The sequence below is a fragment of the Trachypithecus francoisi genome, unplaced genomic scaffold (genome assembly GCF_009764315.1).
Source record: "Trachypithecus francoisi isolate TF-2019V2 unplaced genomic scaffold, Tfra_2.0 Lachesis_group5, whole genome shotgun sequence".
Lineage (NCBI taxonomy): Eukaryota > Metazoa > Chordata > Mammalia > Primates > Cercopithecidae > Trachypithecus > Trachypithecus francoisi.
Window position 1 is genome coordinate 27,821,914 of NW_022681470.1, and position 19,860 is coordinate 27,841,773.

The 19,860-nt window shown below is 38.6% G+C and overlaps 1 protein-coding gene across 1 annotated transcript in view; it reads left to right on the plus strand.

Moving 5' to 3' along the window:
• MROH9 (maestro heat like repeat family member 9) overlaps positions 1-12,336 on the plus strand; it is a 119,638-nt gene extending 107,302 nt beyond the window's left edge. The window contains exons 20-21 of the mRNA XM_033198150.1: positions 9,997-10,059; positions 11,960-12,336. Coding sequence (XP_033054041.1) covers positions 9,997-10,059; positions 11,960-12,201 — 305 coding nt within the window. The 3' untranslated portion in view covers positions 12,202-12,336. The remainder of the gene's footprint in view (positions 1-9,996; positions 10,060-11,959) is intronic.
• The last annotated feature ends 7,524 nt before the right edge of the window (positions 12,337-19,860 follow it).

Genomic DNA, 19,860 nt, shown 5'->3' on the forward strand with positions numbered 1-19,860 from the left:
ATGGGAATCCAGAGGGTAAGCACCCAGTGATGTGCCTGTATGTGGAGTAGAGGAACCTCCACTGCCCTAAGTTCTCTGCATGGAAAGGGAGAGGCAGCCTAAACTCCTAATCTAGAAGAGTGGGTACTCCAAATGCCAGGAGATATGTCCAGGTGTAGAGTGAAGAGACCCTCAAGTTGGCTGCACCAAGTTCTCTACTCAGAAAGGGAAGGGTGGCTTACGCTCCTAATCCAGGCAAGCGAGTGCATAAAAATGCCTAGAAATGCCCCAGAAAGGAGCAGAGAAATCACTACTGCACAGGGAAAGGCAGGGGTAGCTCAGGCTCCTAATCCAAGGGAGTGGGTGAGCCAAATGCCTGGAAATGTGCCCTGGGCATGGAGCAAACAAAGTGCTACAGCACCAAGATCTCTGCACAGAAAGCAAGGGGTGGTGCAGGCTCCTAATGCAGGTGAGTAGGTGCATCAAATGCCTGAAAATATGCCTTAGTGTGGAGTGGAGGGAGCACTGCCACCCGAAATTCTTTGCATAGGAAGGGAAGGGTGGCCCATGCTTCTAATTCAGGTGAGCAGGAATGGGATTTTCTCTACTACTCCTTGGAACTAGTAGGACTCATTCTTCTGACTGACCAAGGGAACAGGTTGAGGCACCTAGCAATGACATATACAGAGCTGTCATCTCAGTTCTCAAAGGCATCCCTGGTTGTAAAGCTTCCTGCAGCTTCAGAAACTCTCCTTCTGCTCCAGTCCTGCAACAAGAAAGATCCCAATTTCAATGCCTATCTCTGGAGTGCACTCCACATCCACTGCTTGCTGTGGGAACCCTTCACCCACTTCAAAGCAAGTGCTCTGAGGCCCAAGACAAATGCTCATGGTAGCCATCACTGCCAGATCACCAAACAACGATTGACTTTGTATGAGCCCAGTTTGAAAATGTTGCCCTCGTCTTGATCCCAAATACTCCCAGACTTTCAACGGGGATCTGTGATGGATTCATCCTAGGAGAAAGAATAAACTGGAAATAGACCAGCTCTCACAATGAACAAAGCCTTGAACATCTAAATCCCTGGTTGGATAAAGAAGATATACCTTTAGCTTAACTGCCTGGCAGAAGCAAAAATAAACCCCCTCTGAAAGAAGATAAATTACTCAGAGACTCAAATTTTCTACACAGAATTTCATACACAATAGTTGACAGTTAATCAAAAACAACCAGAAGTAGACTTTTTTAATTACAAGAGAAAACAAACAATAGAGATAGAATGAAGATATCATTATTCATTATTATAGAGATATCATTATTGCAGTTATTAGATATACCTTTAAAATAAATATGATTAATGTAGTCAAAAGACTAAATAATGAAATGGAATGCAGAACTCAATGGATGAAATCAGCAGTGTATTAGAAAAAGCTTAAAATAGAATTGGATATATCAGAATAAAATATTCAAACTAAAGATTAAAGTTTGAAGAAATAAAAATGAAAAATATAAAAAGAGTGTAAGATAATATGAGACACGGCAAAATGGTCTAACATAGATTTCAAAAAGAGAGAGGAGAAAGAATGAGGCAGAAGAACCACTGTAAGAGATGATGGCCAAGAATTTTCCAAAACTAAAATAAGGCAAAACAAATGACTAAGTTTGGACAGAAGGAAATGAAACATTTGAAACATTCAAAATTAGCAAATAAATAATTGCATATTTTAAACATTCCAGAAATTCAGAAAAAAGTTCTCAAATTAACCAATTTAGCAAGTTTTCTACATACATCAGTATACAAAGATCAATTGGATTTCTATATATAAACAATAAATAATTAGAAGCTTAATTTTTAGACCAATGAAGCAGAATAGAGAATCCAGAAATAAAGTGTAGCCAACTGATCTTCGACAAACAAAAATATAAAGTGGGGACATGACACCCTATTCAACAAATTATGCTGGGATAATTGGCAAGCTACATGTAGAAGAATGTAGAGAAAGGAAGAGCAAGCAGTGTGGTGCAGTGGCCCATCTGAGAAAAGTTGATTCTCATCTCTCATCTTATATAAAAACTAACTCAAGATGGATCAAAGACTTAACTCTAAGACCTGAAACATAAAAATTCCAGAAAAATAACATCAGAAAAAACCTTTCTAGGCATTGGCTTAGGCAAAGACTTCATGACCAAGGACCCAAAAGCAAATGCAACAAAAATAAGATAAACAGACGGGACTTAATTAAACTAAAAAGCTTCTGCACGGCAAAGGAAATAATCAGCAGAGTAGAGCAACAACCACAGAGTGGGAGAGAATCTTCACAAACTATGCATCCAACAAACAACTAATATCCAGAATCTACAAGGAACTCAAATCAGCAAGAAAGAAACAATCCTATCAAAAAGTGGGCTAAGAACATGAATAGATAATTCTCAAAAGAAAACATACAAATGGCCAACCAACCTATGAAAATATGCTCCACACCACTAATTATCAGGAAAATGCAAATCAGAACCACAATGTGATACCACCTTACTCCTGCAAGAATGGCCATAATTTAAAAATAAAAAAAATCATAGATGTTGGTGTGGATGTGGTGAAAAGGGAACACTTTTACACTGCTGGTGGGAATGCAAACTAGTACAGCCATTACAGAAAATGGCATGGAGAGTCCTTAAAGAACTAAAAGTTCTTTAAGTTCACTTGAACTAAAAGTTCTTTAAGTTCACTTGAACTAAAAGTTCTTTAGTTCACTTGAACTAAAAGTTCTTTAAGTTCACTTGAACTAAAAGTTCTTTAAGTTCACTTGAACTAAAAGTTCTTTAAGTTCACTTGAACTAAAAGTTCTTTAAGTTCACTTGAACTAAAAGTTAAGTTCATTTGATCCAGCAATCCCACTACTGGGTATCTACCCAGAGGAAAAGAAGTCATTATACAAAAAAAGACACTTGCATATGCATGTTTATGGCAGTACAATTTGCAATTGCAAAAATATAAAACTGACCTAAATGTCCATCAATCAATGAATGAATAAAGAAAATGTGGTGTAAATATGCCATGAAATATTACTCAGCTATTAAAAAGGAATGAAATAATGGCATTTGCAGCAACCTGGATGTAACTGGAGATCATTATTCTAAGTAAAGTAACTCAAGAATGGAAAACCAAACATCTTGTGTTCTCACTCATAAGTGGGAGCTAGGCTATGAGGATGCAAGAGCATAAGAATGATACAATGAGCCAGATGTGGTGGCTCACGCCTGTAATCCCAGCACTTTGGGAGGCCGAGGTGGGCAGATCATGAGGTCAGGAGTTCAAGACCAGCCTGGCCAACATGGTGAAACCCCGTCTCTAATACAAAAAAAAAAATTAGCCAGGCATGGTGGCGCGTGCCTATAGTTCCAGCTACTTGGGAGGCTGAGGCAGTAGAACCACTAGAACCTGGGAGGTGGAGGGTGCAGTGAACCAAGATTACTCCACTGCACTCCAGCTTGTGCAACAGTATGAGACTTAAAAAAAAAAAAAAAAAGATGCAGTGGACTTTAGGGACTCAGGGGAAAGGGTGGGAAGGGATGAGGGATAAAAGACAACATACTGACTGGCCAAGATGTCCAACTAGAAACAGTGGCAGTCGGAGGCTCCCATTGAAAAGAACCATAATAAGTGCGTTAATCTTTCACTGGCAACCAAGGTATCCAGGTTCTCTCATCAGAACTGACTAGGCAGCTGGTGTGATCCATGGAGAGAAAGGAAGAGCAAGCAGTGTGGTGCAGTGGCCCATCTGAGAGCCACATGGGTAGAGAAGCCCTCACCCCCCAGCCAAGGGAGGCATCCTACCCAGCTGGGGGGACCGTGATTTTTCCATGGAACTATGAAACCCACAGATTAGAAGATCCCACTCATGAACCCACACCACTGGGGCCTAGGGCCTTAACCCCAGAGCCATGCAGATTCTTAATAGTGTCTCAGCTGGACTCTGCTTAAACCCATCAAACCCCTGGGGAGGAGGGGTGACCAGCACCGCAGCTGCCTGCTGTCTAAGCCATTTGAGCCTCTTAGGAAAGGGGCAGCAGCCAGCACTAGGACTCACAACTGCCTAACATATCAAGCTCCCTGGGCAGGGGAAGTGTGGCATCCATCTCTATAGCTCCAGGCTGTGCTTTTCCCCTGCTGGAACCAGTAGGACTAGACAGCTTGGTCCCAAAAGGTGTCCCGAACAGCCCAACACACCAGCTGTGGAAGACTGCAGCTAGAGGATCTCTTCAGGCCTGACCCTGACTCATCCTTCCTCACTGGGTGGGGCTTCCTGCAGAAAATCCAACAACTCTAACCAGAGGCTCAGGGACAGAACCCATAGCTCCCTGGGCCTGAGCCTCTAGCAGGAGGGATAGCTGCAGTCTCTGTGAATCAGCAGACATAGCCTTTCCTCCGGATAGTTCTGAGGAATCCAGGAGCCCAGATGAGTGGGTTTCCCCCCAGCAAATCACACCCCTGCATCAAGGGTCAAAGTGCTTCATTAAATGGGTCCTGTTCCCCATGCCGCCCAACTGGGTAAAACCCTCCAACAGGGGTTGTCAGAAACCCTACACAGGAGCGATCCAACTGGCATCAGGTCAGTGCCCCTGCCAGAAGATGGAGCAGGCACCCATCTTTGCTGTTTTCCAGCCTCCTTGAGTGACATCTCCAGATGCAGGAGTGAACCCAGATGAATAGGGCGTGAAATGGACCCCCAGCAAATGGCAGCAGCCCTACAGAAGAGGGACCTGACCATTGAAAGAAAAACAAACAAAAAGCAACAACAACAAAAAAGTCCTCACAAAAACCTCATCCAAGGGTCAGCAGCCTCAAAGATCGAAATTAGGCAAATTCAGAAAGATGAGAAAGAATCAATGACAAAATGCTAAAAACCCAAAAAGCCAGAGTGCCTCTTCTCCAAATGTTTGCAATGTCTCTCCAGCAAGGGCACAGCACTGCACGGAGGATGAGATGGACGAATTGACAGAAGTAGGCTTCAGAAGATGGGTAACAAAAAACTATGCTGAGCTAAAGAAGTATGTTCTAACCCAATGCAAAGAAGCTAAAAACCTTGATAAAAGGTTAGAGGAACTGCTAACTAGAATAAACAGTTTAGAGAGGAACAGAAATGACCTGATGGAGCTGAAAAACAGCACAGGAACTTCGTGAAGCATACACAAGTATCAATAACTAAATCAGCCAAGTGGAAGAAAGAATATCAGAGTTTGAAGACCCCTCTATTGAAATAAGGCATGCAAGCAAGATTAGAGAAAAAAGAATGAAAAGGAACAAACAAAGCCTCCAGGAAACGGGACTTTGTGAAAAGATGGAACTGGTGATAGATTGTGAGATGGGGCGAATGGAAACAAGCTAGAAAACACACTTCAGGATATTATCCAGGAGGACTTCCCCAACCTAGCAATACTGGCCAACATGCAAATCCAGGAAAAGAGAGGGAACACCATTAAGATACTCCACAAGAAGACAAACCCCAAGATACATAATCATCAGATTCTCCAAGGTCAAAATAAGGGAAAAAGTGTTAAGGGCAGCCAGAGAGAAAGGCCAGGTCACCTACAAAGGGAAGCCCATCAGACTAAGAGTGAACCACTCAGCAGAAATTCTGCAAACCAGAACAGATTGGGGGCCAAATTCAACATTCTTAAAGAAAAGAATTTCCAACCCAGAATTTCATATCCAGCCAAAATAAGCTTAAGTGAAGGAGAAATAAAATCGTTTCCACGCAGGCAAATGCTGAGGAATTTTGTTACCACCAGGCCTGCCTGAAAGAAGCACTAAATATGGGGGGAAAAAACACACCAAAATATATTCTTTCAGTTAAGAGAAACAAATAAAGCATATTCAAATAGGAAGAGAGCAAGTCAAATTGTCTCTGTTTGCAGATGACATGATTTTATATTTAGAAAACAACATCATCTCAGCCCAAAAACTCCTTAAGCTGATAAGCAACTTTAGCAAAGTATCAGGATACAAAATCAATGTGCAAATATTACAAGCTTTTCTTTACACCAACAATAGACAAGCAGAGAGCCAAATTATGAATAAATTCCCACTCACAATCACTATGAAGAGAATAAAATACCTGGGAATACAGCTAACAAGGGATGTAAGGGACCTCTTCAAGGAGAACTACAAATCACGGGTCAAGGAAATAAGAGAGGACAGAAAAAAAAAAAAGGAAAAACATTCCATCCTCATGAATAAGAAGAATCCATATCATGAAAATGGTCATACTGCCCAAAGTAATTTATAGATTCAGTGTTATTCCCATCATACTACTATTGACATTCTTCACAAAATTAGAAAAAAGCTAGTTTAAATTTCATATAGGATCAAAAATGATCCCATATAGCCAAGACAATCCTAATCAGGAAGAACAAAGCTGGAGGCATCATGCTACCTGACTTTATACTACAAGGCTACAGTAACCACGACAACATGGTACTGGTAAAAAAAAAAAAAAAAAAGAAATAAAAAAAGAAAAACAGACATTTAGACCAATGGAACAGAAAAGAGACCTCAGAAATAACACCATATCTACAACTATCTGTCCTTCGACAAACCTACCAGAAGCAAGCAATGGGGAAAGGATTTCCTATTTAATAAATGGTGCTGGGAAAACTGGCTAGCCATATGCAGAAAACTGAAACTGGACCCCTTCCTGACACCTTATACAAAAATTAACCCAACATGGCTTAAATGTAACCCCAAACCACAAAAACACTAGATGAAAACCTGAGCAATACCATTCAGGACATAGACATGGACAAAGACTTCATGACAAAAATGCCAAAAGCAATAGCAACAAAAGCCAAAATTGACAAATGGGATCTAATTAAACTAAAGAGCTTCTGCATGGCAAAAGAAACTATCATTAGAGTGAACAGGCAACCTACAGAATGGGAGAAAATTTTTGCAGTCTACCCATCTGAGAAAGGTCTAGCATCCAGAATCTACAAGAAACTTAAATAAATTTACAAGAAAATAGAACAAGTATCGATAGCTGAATCAACCAAGTGGAAGAAAGAATATCAGAGTCTGAAGTGGTCAAAGTAGCAAAAGTGGGCAAAGGATATGAACAGACACTTCTCAAAAGAAGACTTTTACATGGCCAACAAACTTATGAAAAAAAGCTCAACATCACTGATCATTAGAGAAATGCAAATCAAAACCACAATTGGATACCATCTCACACCAGTAAGAATGGTGATTATTAAAAAGTCAAGAAACAATAGATGCTGGCGAGGCTGTGGAGAAATGGGAATGCTTTTACACTGTTAGTGGGAATTTAAGTTAGTTCAACGATTGTAGAAGACAGTATGGCAATTCCTCAAGGATCTAGAACCAGAAATACCATTTGACCCAGAAATCCAATTACTGGGTATATACCCAAAGGAATACAAATCATTTTATAAAGACACATGCACACATATGTTTACTGCAGCACTATTTACAATAGCAAAGTCATGGAACCAAGCCAAATGCCCATCAATGATAGACTGGATAAAGAAAACGTGGTACCTATATACCATGGAATACTATCTAGCCAAAAAAAAGAAATGAGATCATGTCCTTTTCAGGGACATGGATGAAGCTGGAAGCCATCATCCTCAGCTAAGTAACACAGGAACAGAAAACCAAACACCACATGTTCTCACTCATAAGTGGGAGTTGAACAATGAGAACACATGGACACAGGGAGGGGAATAACACACACCAGGGCCTGTTTGGGGGTGGGAGGTGAGGGGAAGAAACTTAGAGGATGGGTCAATAAGTGCAAAAAGTTTATTTAAAAGAAATGAAAGGTTATATATGCATTCACATATTTTAAAAAATAACGGAAAAAAAAGAAAATTTATCTCTACAATTTTTTTTAAAAGACTACATATTGGGTACTGTGTACACTGCTCAGGTGACGGGTGCACCAAAATCTCAGAAATCACTGCTAAAGGACTTAACCATGTAACCAAATACCACCTCTTCCCCCAAAGCCTATTGAAATAAAAAATTAAAATTAAAAAAACACCAACACAATAGCACCAAAAATCATCAAATACCTTAAAATAAAAGAAATGATACACAAAATGAATGCACGGAAAACTGGAAAACATACAGAAAATTTTTAAAAGAGTTCCATACAAGGATATATTATGCTTATTTATTGAAAGATTAAATATTATGATGATGTCAGTTCTCCCCAAATTGTTCTATATAGATTCAATGTATTCCCAAACAAAATCTCATTGGGGATTTCGGGTGTGTGTGTGAAACGTGACAAGCTGATTATAAACTTTATATTAAAACTTAAGTGTTTAAGAAGAGTCAAGATAATTTAAAGAGGAACTAGAGTTGAAGGACTTATATCATGGGATATCAAGATGCATTACACATTAAGGTCATGCAGTAGTGACACAATGATAGACAGACAGAATGGAGCCAAGACATTGACCACACATAATTTATGATCTAGGTGACACTGCCAAGCAGTAAAGTAAGAGCAGTTTTTCTCTTAACGGTGCAGGATCAACTATACAGGTATATAAAAATATCTTGACCACAACTTCATGCTGTATAACTCCAAATGGATGGTAGATATAAGCATAAAAGGTAAAATAGTAAAGCTTCTAGAAGTAAATATAGAAGAATATCTTTATGGCTTGAGACAAGCAAACATTTCCTAAACAGTACCTCAAAATTAACTAACCGTAAATGTAAAGATGATAAGTTAAACCACATTGAAATTAAGGATTTCTGTTAGTTAAAAAAACAAATGTAAATGGAGAAGTTTAGCCATAAGATAGGAGAAGATATTGTAAGACATGCACCATTTTAAAAAGATTAGTACTCAGAACTTTAAAATGCCTACAAGTGACAAAGAAAAAGATAATATACAAGCAGGCAAGAGACTTATCTGAATAAGCATTTCAGAAAAGAAGACATCCAAATGGCCAGTAAATACACACATGATCTTATTAATCAACAACAAAAAATGAAAATTAAAGTTACAATGTGATATTATCACCAAACCTATGAGGATGACTGAAAGGAAAAATTTTAACAATATCAATTGTTTGGAGGACATAGAGCAATGAAAATGTTAGCATACTATTGGTAGGAGTGAAAACTGGTACAGCCACTTTGGATAACTGTTTAGCCGTAACTGCTAAAGTTGAACATAAGCATGCCCAGGAAATCCACCAGTTATATACCAAACAGCAGTTATACAAATACATGCCAAAATTCATGTACAAGAATGCCCATAAGTTCATTATTCATCATGGCCCCAAACTGGAAACAACACAAATGCCCATCAACAGCAGAATGGACTTAGAAAAATGATGCATTCATAAGATACACTAGTATATAGCAGGTTCAGAAATTCTTTCTGTTAAAGGCCCAATAGTAAATATTTTAGACTTTCAGTGCCATATAGTCTCTGTTGCAACTTCTCAACTCTGCTGTGGTAGGGTGAAAACAGCCATAGATATGTAAACAAATGAGCCAATGTGAATGTCTGTATCTCAAGAAAACTTTATTTGCTAGCCTCTGCCAGGTAGCAATGGAAATGAGCAAACTATTGCTACATCAAAGAACATGGGTGAATCTTAAAATGTCATGTGAAGCAAAAGAAGGCAGACACAAAAGAATCTATTCTGAAATGTGGAGGAGGAGACTGGGAGAGCCTTTAAGGAGGCTTCCAGGATGCTGCTAATACTCTATTTAATAACCTAAGTGGTAGCCCTGGTGTGTTCCTTTTGTGGTCATTCACCGAGCTGTTGAATATGATTCGTGCACATTTATACTCTCATCTATCTTTCGATAAACAATTTTATGAGACAATAGTTACAAGTACTAAAAGATGACTCAAGGATAATCTAGAGATGCTTTGCTTTGAAAAAAGCAAAGAAGGTAGCCAGATAACATCAGAAAATGTATTTTCATAATGCATGTTGCAGTAACTTTAATTTTTATTGTGTGCATAGGATATTTGGCAAAATCTGGTGGTCATTTACTGCTTAGAGCTGAAACTGAAGTCATGCTTGATGGTGAGTATTGAGGTTATAACAAAATCTTTATGCATAAATCTAAATACATTTACTATTTGTGATTCTAGTCACATATGAGTTCTGTTAGGGTGCCAGGCCAGATAGGAAGAGGGTGGTAGTAGTGGTTGGATAATTATGGAAGAATCAATGAAAGGACTGGGTTAAGAGGTATGTATGTTTTTTCTCTTTCTATTCTATTTCCCCTTACTCTCTTTCCCTGTTTCAGTCACTCCATGTATTCCACTAATTGTCTGAGAACTGTCATCCTAGAGCCGTTGGGAACTTTAGAAAGTTGAAAATTCATTTACTCATTCATCTAACAAATGTTTTTAGCATCTCTTATGTTTATGTGACAGCACTATTTACTGCTAGCAACAGAGTTGCAAATAAAGCAGTCTCTTCCCTCAGAGAATTCACATTTTAGTAGATAGCATTATACAATACATTTGCAGAGGAGGGAATTAAAGAAGGGTAATATTAGTCTATCAAAATGTTTGGGTCTTAGGAATCTCCCTTAGCCTCTGTCTATTGTCCCATCAGGGTCAGAATTACAAATAGTGAGTTATAAAAACAAGTTGGCTGCCTTCCTTCCTCTTTCTTTCTTACTAGACTATTTTTTTAGAACAGTTTCAGGTTCACAGCAATATTGAGCTGCAGGTACAGAGATTTCCCAAGTACCTTCTCTCCTCACCTATGCTTAGCCTCCCCCATTATCGACATCCCCCACTAGAGTGGTACATTTATTATAATTCACGGACCTACATTTATACGTCATTACCTTCCTTCCTTATTCATTCATTCATCCATTCATTCATTCACTCACTCATTCATTCAACACATATTTGACTACCTGCTAAATGCCAAACACTAGAATTTTCCATCTTTCTTACAGTCATTTTCTTCTTTCACTCCCCTTTCTCCTGCTCCTTCTCATCTCTCTGTTTTCTAAATCTCCCCCCTTTGTTTCTACTTCTTTTATCAAGAAATAAAATAGTAATTTCTCACAGTCCACTATCTGGATATAATGGTATTAGCATTTTGTATAATGATATTAGCATTTTGGTCTATGTATTATCCCGGGTTTTTTTTTTTTGAGACGGAGTCTCCCTCTGCCGCCCAGCTGGAGTGCAGTGGCACGATCTCCGCTCACTGAAAGCTCCGCCTCCCAGGTTCCAGCGATTCTCCTGCCTCAGCCTCCAGAGTAACTGGTACTACAGGCGTGGGCCACCACGCCTGGCTAATTTTTTGTATTTTTAGTAGAGACAGGGTTTCACCATGTTAGCCAGGATGGTCTCGATCTCCTGACCTCAAGATCCGCCTGCCTTAGTCTCCCAAAGTGCTGGGATTACAGGCATGAGCCACCGTGCCCTGTCTATCCAGGATATTTTTAAATAAAAGCTATTATATATTTTTAACTATCATAACTGTTTTATAACTTTTTTCACTTAGCTGTTTAATATAAACATCTTTCTATGCCAAGAAATAGGGGCCTACAACATGTTAATACATATGTAGTATTTCATTTTATATTCCTAACTTTTAAGCAGTTTCCTATTAATGAACATTTAGACTGATTTTAACTTTTTCATTATGACCAATATGAACCTCTTCCTCAATATACGAATACCTGTTTATGCTATCTAGAAAAATGCTCAACACATAAAAGGTCCTCGGTAATTTTTAGTGAATATTCCCATTTTTCTTTTAATGGGGTCTGGTGGGGATAGATGATAAAACTTCCTGAATGCTATCAGTCAAAGTTACAAAATGCAGAGGGAATGAAGAGGAGAGATGGAGAGAAGGGGGCACTCTGTGAAAGGTGGCAGGGCTGTTTAGAACTAAAATTTCATGGCCTCTAAGAAAGAGATAACTTGAACTAAAGTCTCTTCTGATATTACAGTTATTGAACGACTGCTCCGAGATGAAGACCCTGTGATCAAAGAGTTGGCTGAAATAACCTACGATATTTTTAAGAAAATAGCCGATAAACTGACCTCTGCAACTCTTAAACAAAACTTCCAAAAATTGCTTAAATTATTCTACATCAAAAAATTGAAGCCTCTTTACAATTATAACTCACTCAAGGACCAGATAGACAGTCCCACAGACAGTAAAGATATCAAGAATGATAAGACCTTATAGAAAAGAATGATGACATTCATCATTCATAAACAATGGGAAGTCAACAATGTCTTGGAGCTGACCTTAGAAGAAGAATGATTTTTCTTTCCCTCATGACAACTTGAGTCTGTTTGTAGATGCTTTTCTGAAAAATGCTGGAAGCTTTTACTATTTCTTCTTAATTCTCTATTCAAATATAGAAATCTGAGAGACCTGGTGTCTCTCTCTGACAGTGATCAGAAGCCCTATTTCATCAAAATCACTAATAATTGAAAATAACATAAGCAAAGTGTTTGATGAGAAGCTCTTGGAACTTGATTCAGTCCATAAGCATCTACTGAGCACCTTCTAAGTGCCAGATACTGTGTTAGGCAGCGGAGACATTTGGATGATACAGACAAGGCTCCTGACCTCAGGATGGGCACAGTCTAGTGACACATAGTGTGTTCATTTCTATCCTGCTGGGAGAAATACTGCCTAGGGCAGTGTTAACAAAAAAGATGTGGAACTTGAAAAATGGGAGAAGGAAATGTATTCTGGGTAAAGGTATTGAGCAATAAGAGTGTAGGGGAAAGTGGAGGAGTTTGTGGGTACAACTATGAGGAGGAAAGAAGAATGAGAAGAGCTGATACTCAAGGGAAGACTACTTTATGCTAATGGATTTGAGCTTTTTAAAAGAAAGATTGGACAGTCCATCATAGTCAGTGCTCCCATTGCCATCAGAATTATAAAACCTCATCAATGATCTTGCTCAACTTAAGGCTAAGGCTTATCCTTCACTCCTCCTACCTTACCTTCTCTGGATCCCCATATCCTCACCTGAGCATAAGCCATTCTAGCCACAGTAAACTACTTATAATTAGATGAAAGCACTTTTTCTCTGTTGATTCAGATGTAGTGGCATCTGAATTTGTAATGTGTCAACTTGCAGTTCAAGTACATTTTCCTTTCTTTGCTGGGTCACTTCTCTAGTATTGTATGGCAGCCATTCCAGCTTCCCCTACATTCTCCTTCAGCCTCTCTGACTTCTGGGCCAGGTGAATTTAGTTTTATTGACAAAGGATTCCAGCTTCTCCTGCAGAATACCCACATCATCAACATCAATATTGGAAGCAGTAAGAGATAGACAGAGTTTTGAGCTTGTGGGTTCTACCTTGTCCTTGCTCTTCCCATTTCACATACACCTTCCCTCCCAACTGCCTGCTCTGCATATTTCAAGTTCCAGGATCAGATGTGAAAATGATAGACTTCAGAGACTAGACTACTTATCCTGCTTCCACACTTTCATATGGTCAAATCCCCAGTTCTGCTTCTCTAGTTGAATCCTGATGGATGTATCTGGGATCCATTTTCTTTCCCTCTTTGATCAAGTTGGGTAGGTGTTGCTCCTATATTTTGCCTTAACACCCTATGATTACACCTTTCATTGTTTTTAATCACACTGTAATAAAATTATCTATTTCCTTCTCCTTCTGCCTCATAAAATGGAAGTTTCATGAAAGCAACTATCATGTCTTACACTTGGTTGTGTGCTCTTCAACACTTGTTGAAATGTTAACAAGACATATTACCTTCACACTTCAGTAAAAGTTTTTACATATTTATGAAATGTGGAGTAATAAAAAATGACTAGAAACAAAGAATACATAATTTTAATTTATACCTTAACCTGTATTATTTTATATATCCAGGTGTCCCAGATCTCGCCTTTCAAAATTATGGCAAATTTTCATTCCCACCTAATGAACTAGCAGAATACATAAGGAGGTAGGTTGAATAACGACCTCCCCCAAAGTATCCACTTCCTAATCCCTGGAATCTGCAGATATTTTGCTTTATGCGGCAAAAGGAACTTAACAGATGTGATTAAGAATCTTGAGATGGGGAGATTATTTTGGATTATCTAGGTGGGCCCAATGTAATCATAGATTCTTTATAAGAGGAATATGGGAGGTCAGTGAGAAAGGGGATTCATGAAGATGCTACACTTCTTTCTGCAGGTGGAGGTAGGGTCCATGAGCGAAAAAATGCAAGGAATACAGGTCTAGGAGCTGAAAAAGGCAAGGAAATAGATTTCTATAGAATTTCCGGTGAGCAAAGTCCTACATACATCTTTTTTTGTTTTATTTTATTTTATTTTTTTGAGATGGAGTCTTGCTTTGTTGCCCAGGCTGGAGTGCAGTGGCGCGATCTCGGCTCACTGCAAGCTCTGCCTCCCGGGTTCACACCATTCCCCTGCCTCAGCCTCCCAAGTGGCTGGGACTACAGGCGTCCGCCACCACGCCCAGCTAATTTTTTTTTTGTATTTTTAGTAGAGATGGGCTTTCACCGTGCTAGCCAGAATGGTCTCGATCTCCTGACCTCGTGATCCACCCTCCTCGGCCTCCTAAAGCGCTGGGATCACAGGCATGAGCCACCGCGGCCGGCCCTACATACATCTTGACTTTGGCCCAGTGAAACCCACTTGGGACACCTGACATCCAGAATTGTATGAAATAAATTCATGTTGTTTTAAGGCCCTGTTTGTGGTAATTTGCTAGAGCAGTAAAAGGAATTTAACATACCTATATTTCTGTAAAACAAAGAAAGTCAATTCAACCAATACCCATCAATCAACCAGAGAGCAACTGATATATTAGGCCTTATACAAAGGTTGATATTTCTTTAAAAGGTCTGATAATCCTATTAGACATGATCTTCATCATCTCCTGGTTCCCTCTCCTCCTTCTCCTTTCCGTATCTTCTCTTCACTCCACATTTTCCTGATTTCTTCAGGATCTCTGAGTTGTTTTCACTTTACTTGGTAAAATACTTAACTCTCCAGAGGCTTCACCTCCCACTTGAATATCCAGGTCTTCCTTGTGCTCTGAAGACATAAGAGTATCCCTTCAATAGATTTCACCTTCTTTAGGAAATAGTTGTGGTTATGAATACCTTTCTTCTTGGCACATGGCTATTATTCCTATTTTTGAAAAATATAATAATCCTTGAAAGCTTCTCCATTGTTTGCTGGAGTAAGAGAGAAATAGTCAACATGGCCTTTAAGGCCATGTAGGATCTGGCCCCCCTTGCCAGCCTCATGGAACACTCTCCTCCTCACTCTTCGTGTTCCAGAAACACCGGCTTCCTCAATTCCCCATTCTCCCCATGAATTAGGGCCTTCACTCATGTTCTTCCTGTGCCAGAAGCACTCTTCCTTTTCCCTCACAGTCAGTTCCTACCCATCCTTCAAAATCCAACTCAGAAGTTATTTCCACAGGAAGCATCTTTGACCCCCATATACCTTTGTAGCACTTACCACAATAACTAGGATAATTAATGATAGAATAAATTAATGGAAAGGTAATTCATCTGCAATTAGTTGCCTCTACTCTGGCCCTGTTGCTAAAATGTCAGCTCCACAAGATCATGAATTGTGTTTGCTTGATTCACTCCTGTATACACATAGGCCATAGTAGTATTTAATACATATTCGTCACATGGATAAATGGATGAGTAAATAGACACCTGAGCAGACTTTCTGATACCAGGTGGCTAGATATGTGTAAGGGAAGAGACAGCCTCAGCTTTATTGAGCATATTGTTGTGGCCCATTATATAGGGAAGTGGGACACATTTGTTGCAGACTTACTACATGATAAGCACTCTGTGTGTGTCTATTTCATTTCATCCTCACAATAATACTGAAAAAAAAGATATTTTTGTTCCCATTGCATAGTTGAAACAATTTGATAGACTCTGTTGGCTTTGATATCCATGCAAGGGGAGAGGATTCAAGTGATCCCTGGTGAGTTTACTATTCCAGGAGGATATCTGACCTCCGTTTTGTACCACAAAATTATGGTGGCAACCTGTCAGAGAAGGAGGTATCCTGCCTCTGAGAGGCCTTCTCTAACTCACATGTTTCCACAGCACACTTGGCCTAATGGCTGCTTTATCCCAGAAACTACAAAGTGCTTTACTTGTGATATCCGACTTACTCTTCCCAACAATCTTAGCAGCTGGGTATTATCACTGCTCCCATTTTGCTGAAAAGCAATCTGAATCTCAGAGAGATTGGGTAAATGTCACATAACTTAAGGAGAGGAGTGCAGAATATTTGAACTCAAGGACTCCAGGATACTTAATCACTATATCACTGAAATTGCCCTTTTAGGGATTTGTTTTTCCCACTGGGTATAAACTCGGTTTGCATATTGGAACCATTTAGACTGATTTAAAAATACATATCAATAAACAGGCTTTAATCCAGACCATTTATATCAGAATATTTGGGCTTGACACCTGGCCATCAGTGTTTTTTAAGACCCTGGTAGATCCAGAGAGAAGTCAGTATTGTGTGTCAGAAGTCAGTCCTTGAGATCAGGTTTAGACATTTCCCTATCATCAGCATCTAGCACTGTGTTTGTCATGCTGGGAAAAACTTAATAAATGTATAATTTATTGAGTATAGGAACCAATCATTTATTTATTCACAAACCAACATTAGTTTAGTAGGGTAAAGAGACATTAGGGAAAGAGACACTGTAATAGGAAATAAGAATAGAAAGCATTTCCAGATGCATGATTCTAATGAGATACTCCATAATAGGTGAGATACAGGAGGAACAGAGGCTGTCCCCAATAAAAGAAGAAGATATCTAAATCCTAAAGAGGGTTGCTGTTTAGAATGACACAGTCAAAATTCCAAGCATCTGACAAAGTAAAAACTAGAAATTTAATAGACTTGCATCAATTTGTTTACTTTCCAGTTTGTTTTTTTGCAATATCTAAATAACCACTGATGCCAAGTTGATAAATACTGAAGCATGTCCATGGTCCTGAGGTGGCACCTTGCAAAAATGACTTAGGTAGAATAGGAAGGCACATTGATAGAGAATGGATATTCTGGCAGGGCAGTGTCCTGGTAGCCCAATATAACATTTTCATAATAAATGAGAAACATTGACTTGATGCAGAGGCCAGTACTATGATGGTTCCCTCTTGAGAAAATAATGAAAAAATCCTAGACTTGAATTGAGGAGACATGGGTTTGGGTTCTGGCTTCTCTGCTTACTAGCTGGAAGCCTTAGGTAATTCATTTTGTTTATTTTTCTATGATATGGAGTTAATATTCCCCCAGAGCATGCTTATTCCCCCAGAGAAACGTATTGTGAAGTTTTAATGGGATAATTACACAGAATTATATAGTTTTAATAAATCATTTTTATAAGAGAATGAAGAACATAGCTCTTCCATACCACCAGAATGTACTCCTTCCCTTAGGAAGATAACAGTCTCATCCAATTACTGTTCTCAGCTTCAATTCTGTGACCCCTGGGTAACATGCTGTTCCTTAGTCAGGTGTGACTTCTAGCCCACTATGTAATGACAAAATTCTTCCATTGGATTGACAAGCTGGTATTCTGATCCATTTCTTTTTATGGTGCTGAAAATGATGATTCTATAGTAGGTTGAATTATTGAAATTATTTTAACAATAGTATTTGTGAAAGATATCGGCCAGGTCTTTAGCAAGTCCTTATTCTTTACTCATACATTAGAAGAGGAGATTTACTGACCTGCCTTGCAGTTAGGTTGGCCAAGTGACTCATTCTGGGCAGTCAAATGTGAGTGAGAGTGGTAAGTGTCACTTCTATGTCTAAGTGGATAAGTACTAGATATTCTCACTCCTCCCTTTCTGCATCAGAGGCCATTTGTTAAAGATGATGGCATCACAAAATGAAATGTTTTGGTATCCTTGAGAACAACTTCTCGAGCAAAATGTCAATCCACATCAGACTATTATATAAGGATAATGTTGCACCCATTTTGAGAGAATACTATGTGCCACAGTACACAGCTCATAGCTTTATAGAGTCAAGAAAACCAATTGCTTCTATACATCAAGCAGAAGGCATTCCAAGTATATTAGGAGATAAAACCAGTGCTACTGTACTACAAAAACATAAAGTAATTTGATTCTGATCATTATTATACAACATATCTATATATCAAATCATAATTATGTGCATCTCAAATATATGCAATCTTTATCAATTAAATATTTTAAAGTTAAAAATGTTTTAAAATGCTCTTCCATATATACCTTTATCATCATATCTTATGGCATAGGGATGTATTATTTAGCATCCAATATTTAATATAAACACATTAGAATAAAGTTCAGTCTTTTAAGGAAAAAAATCAGGAAGCTGCTATGACAGATGGGATTAAGAGTACTGTCATTTTTTCAAATTTCTTTACAACATAAGCCTTCTAAAAAGCTAGTGCAAAAACTAGTATGTCAGTAGGTAAATGGGAATTTTCAGGTATAGAATGTGTCTTTACAAGATTCTTGGCTGTTTCTTATGTGTGGAAATGACTGGAAGCAAACAGACAGCAAGCATTCTAAATTTTGATTCCATACATTGGTCAAAGAAATGCCATACCTGACCTACAACAGTTGGCAATTGCTAAAATAATCTCAGAGAACCCAAATTCACACCAAAAGAAGCTGAACAAACTCCTAGAAGTACATCCTTCATACTCCCCAACTTGAAAAGGAAAGATTCAGGTCCACAGAGGACAATAGACAAGGGTGGTTCTTCCAGAAAGCAGAACCAGGAGTTGCCAGGTTGCCCAACTAAATATTCACTCTACTGCTGGGGCCCAGAGTCACCATCCCTGCCTGGCAGGATTTGACGATTTCTATGAACCGGTTATCACCATCTTCCCATCTTCCCCTTTTCTGAATGGTAGTTTTTCCTGCATTTATCCTGTTTCTTCTCTGCCATTATATATTGAATGCGTTAAAGGTAGATAACATTTTTTCTTCCTGCCTAGATGTAGTAGCACCATCAGGAAGAGAAGGAAACATCTTCTGACTACCCTGAGGAGGATAAAGACAAAGGAGCTTGAGCCCCATTGGCACATTAAAGCCATGCGTTAGCCCTGCATTCCTAACTCCAGAATTTCTTGTTATGTGAGAAAAATTACACTCCTTTTTTAAGCTGTTGGTTTGCATTTCTGTTACTTTCAGCCTAATGTAATTAGGCTGAAAACACCAAACCATCTCTAACTGGTATGGTGTTGGTTTTCCCTACTCATAGCCAAGTGCTTTACTATTATAATACTACATTTAATTGGCTCAACATTAAGACCCACCCTCATTTTATGTACCACAAAGACAAGAAAACATTCTGTCAATTAAAAATATAATACAACGTTGATTATAAGACATGTCCCTATTTCAGAGATATTAAGATATGGTTCGATTAAATAAGTAGAGTTAGAATTTGAGCCCTTTGCTTAAAAAATAAACATATATATTGGCATAGACAGAAAATTTTGGAAATGTACACAAAAGCCATTAATAGTGATTGCCTTTGGGGAATAAAAATGAAGGGTATAGGATATAATACTTATTTTGACTTTTTGCCTTTTATTACATTATAAGCATGTGTTAGTTTTATGAGTAATCCAAGCCAGAATGTGAGCACTATGAAGTGAGCACAATTTTGTCCATCACTGTAATCCTAACTTCAAGAACAATGCCTGTCATTTGGCACTCAAGTATATGCTGATTCAATAAATGCTTTTAAACAAGTCACTGTCATTGAAAAGGAAGAAGTCATCTGGTTTTTCATCATTAATCTACAAGCTCTTTTGTAATAAGAGCTATGTCACATTTGTCACTGAA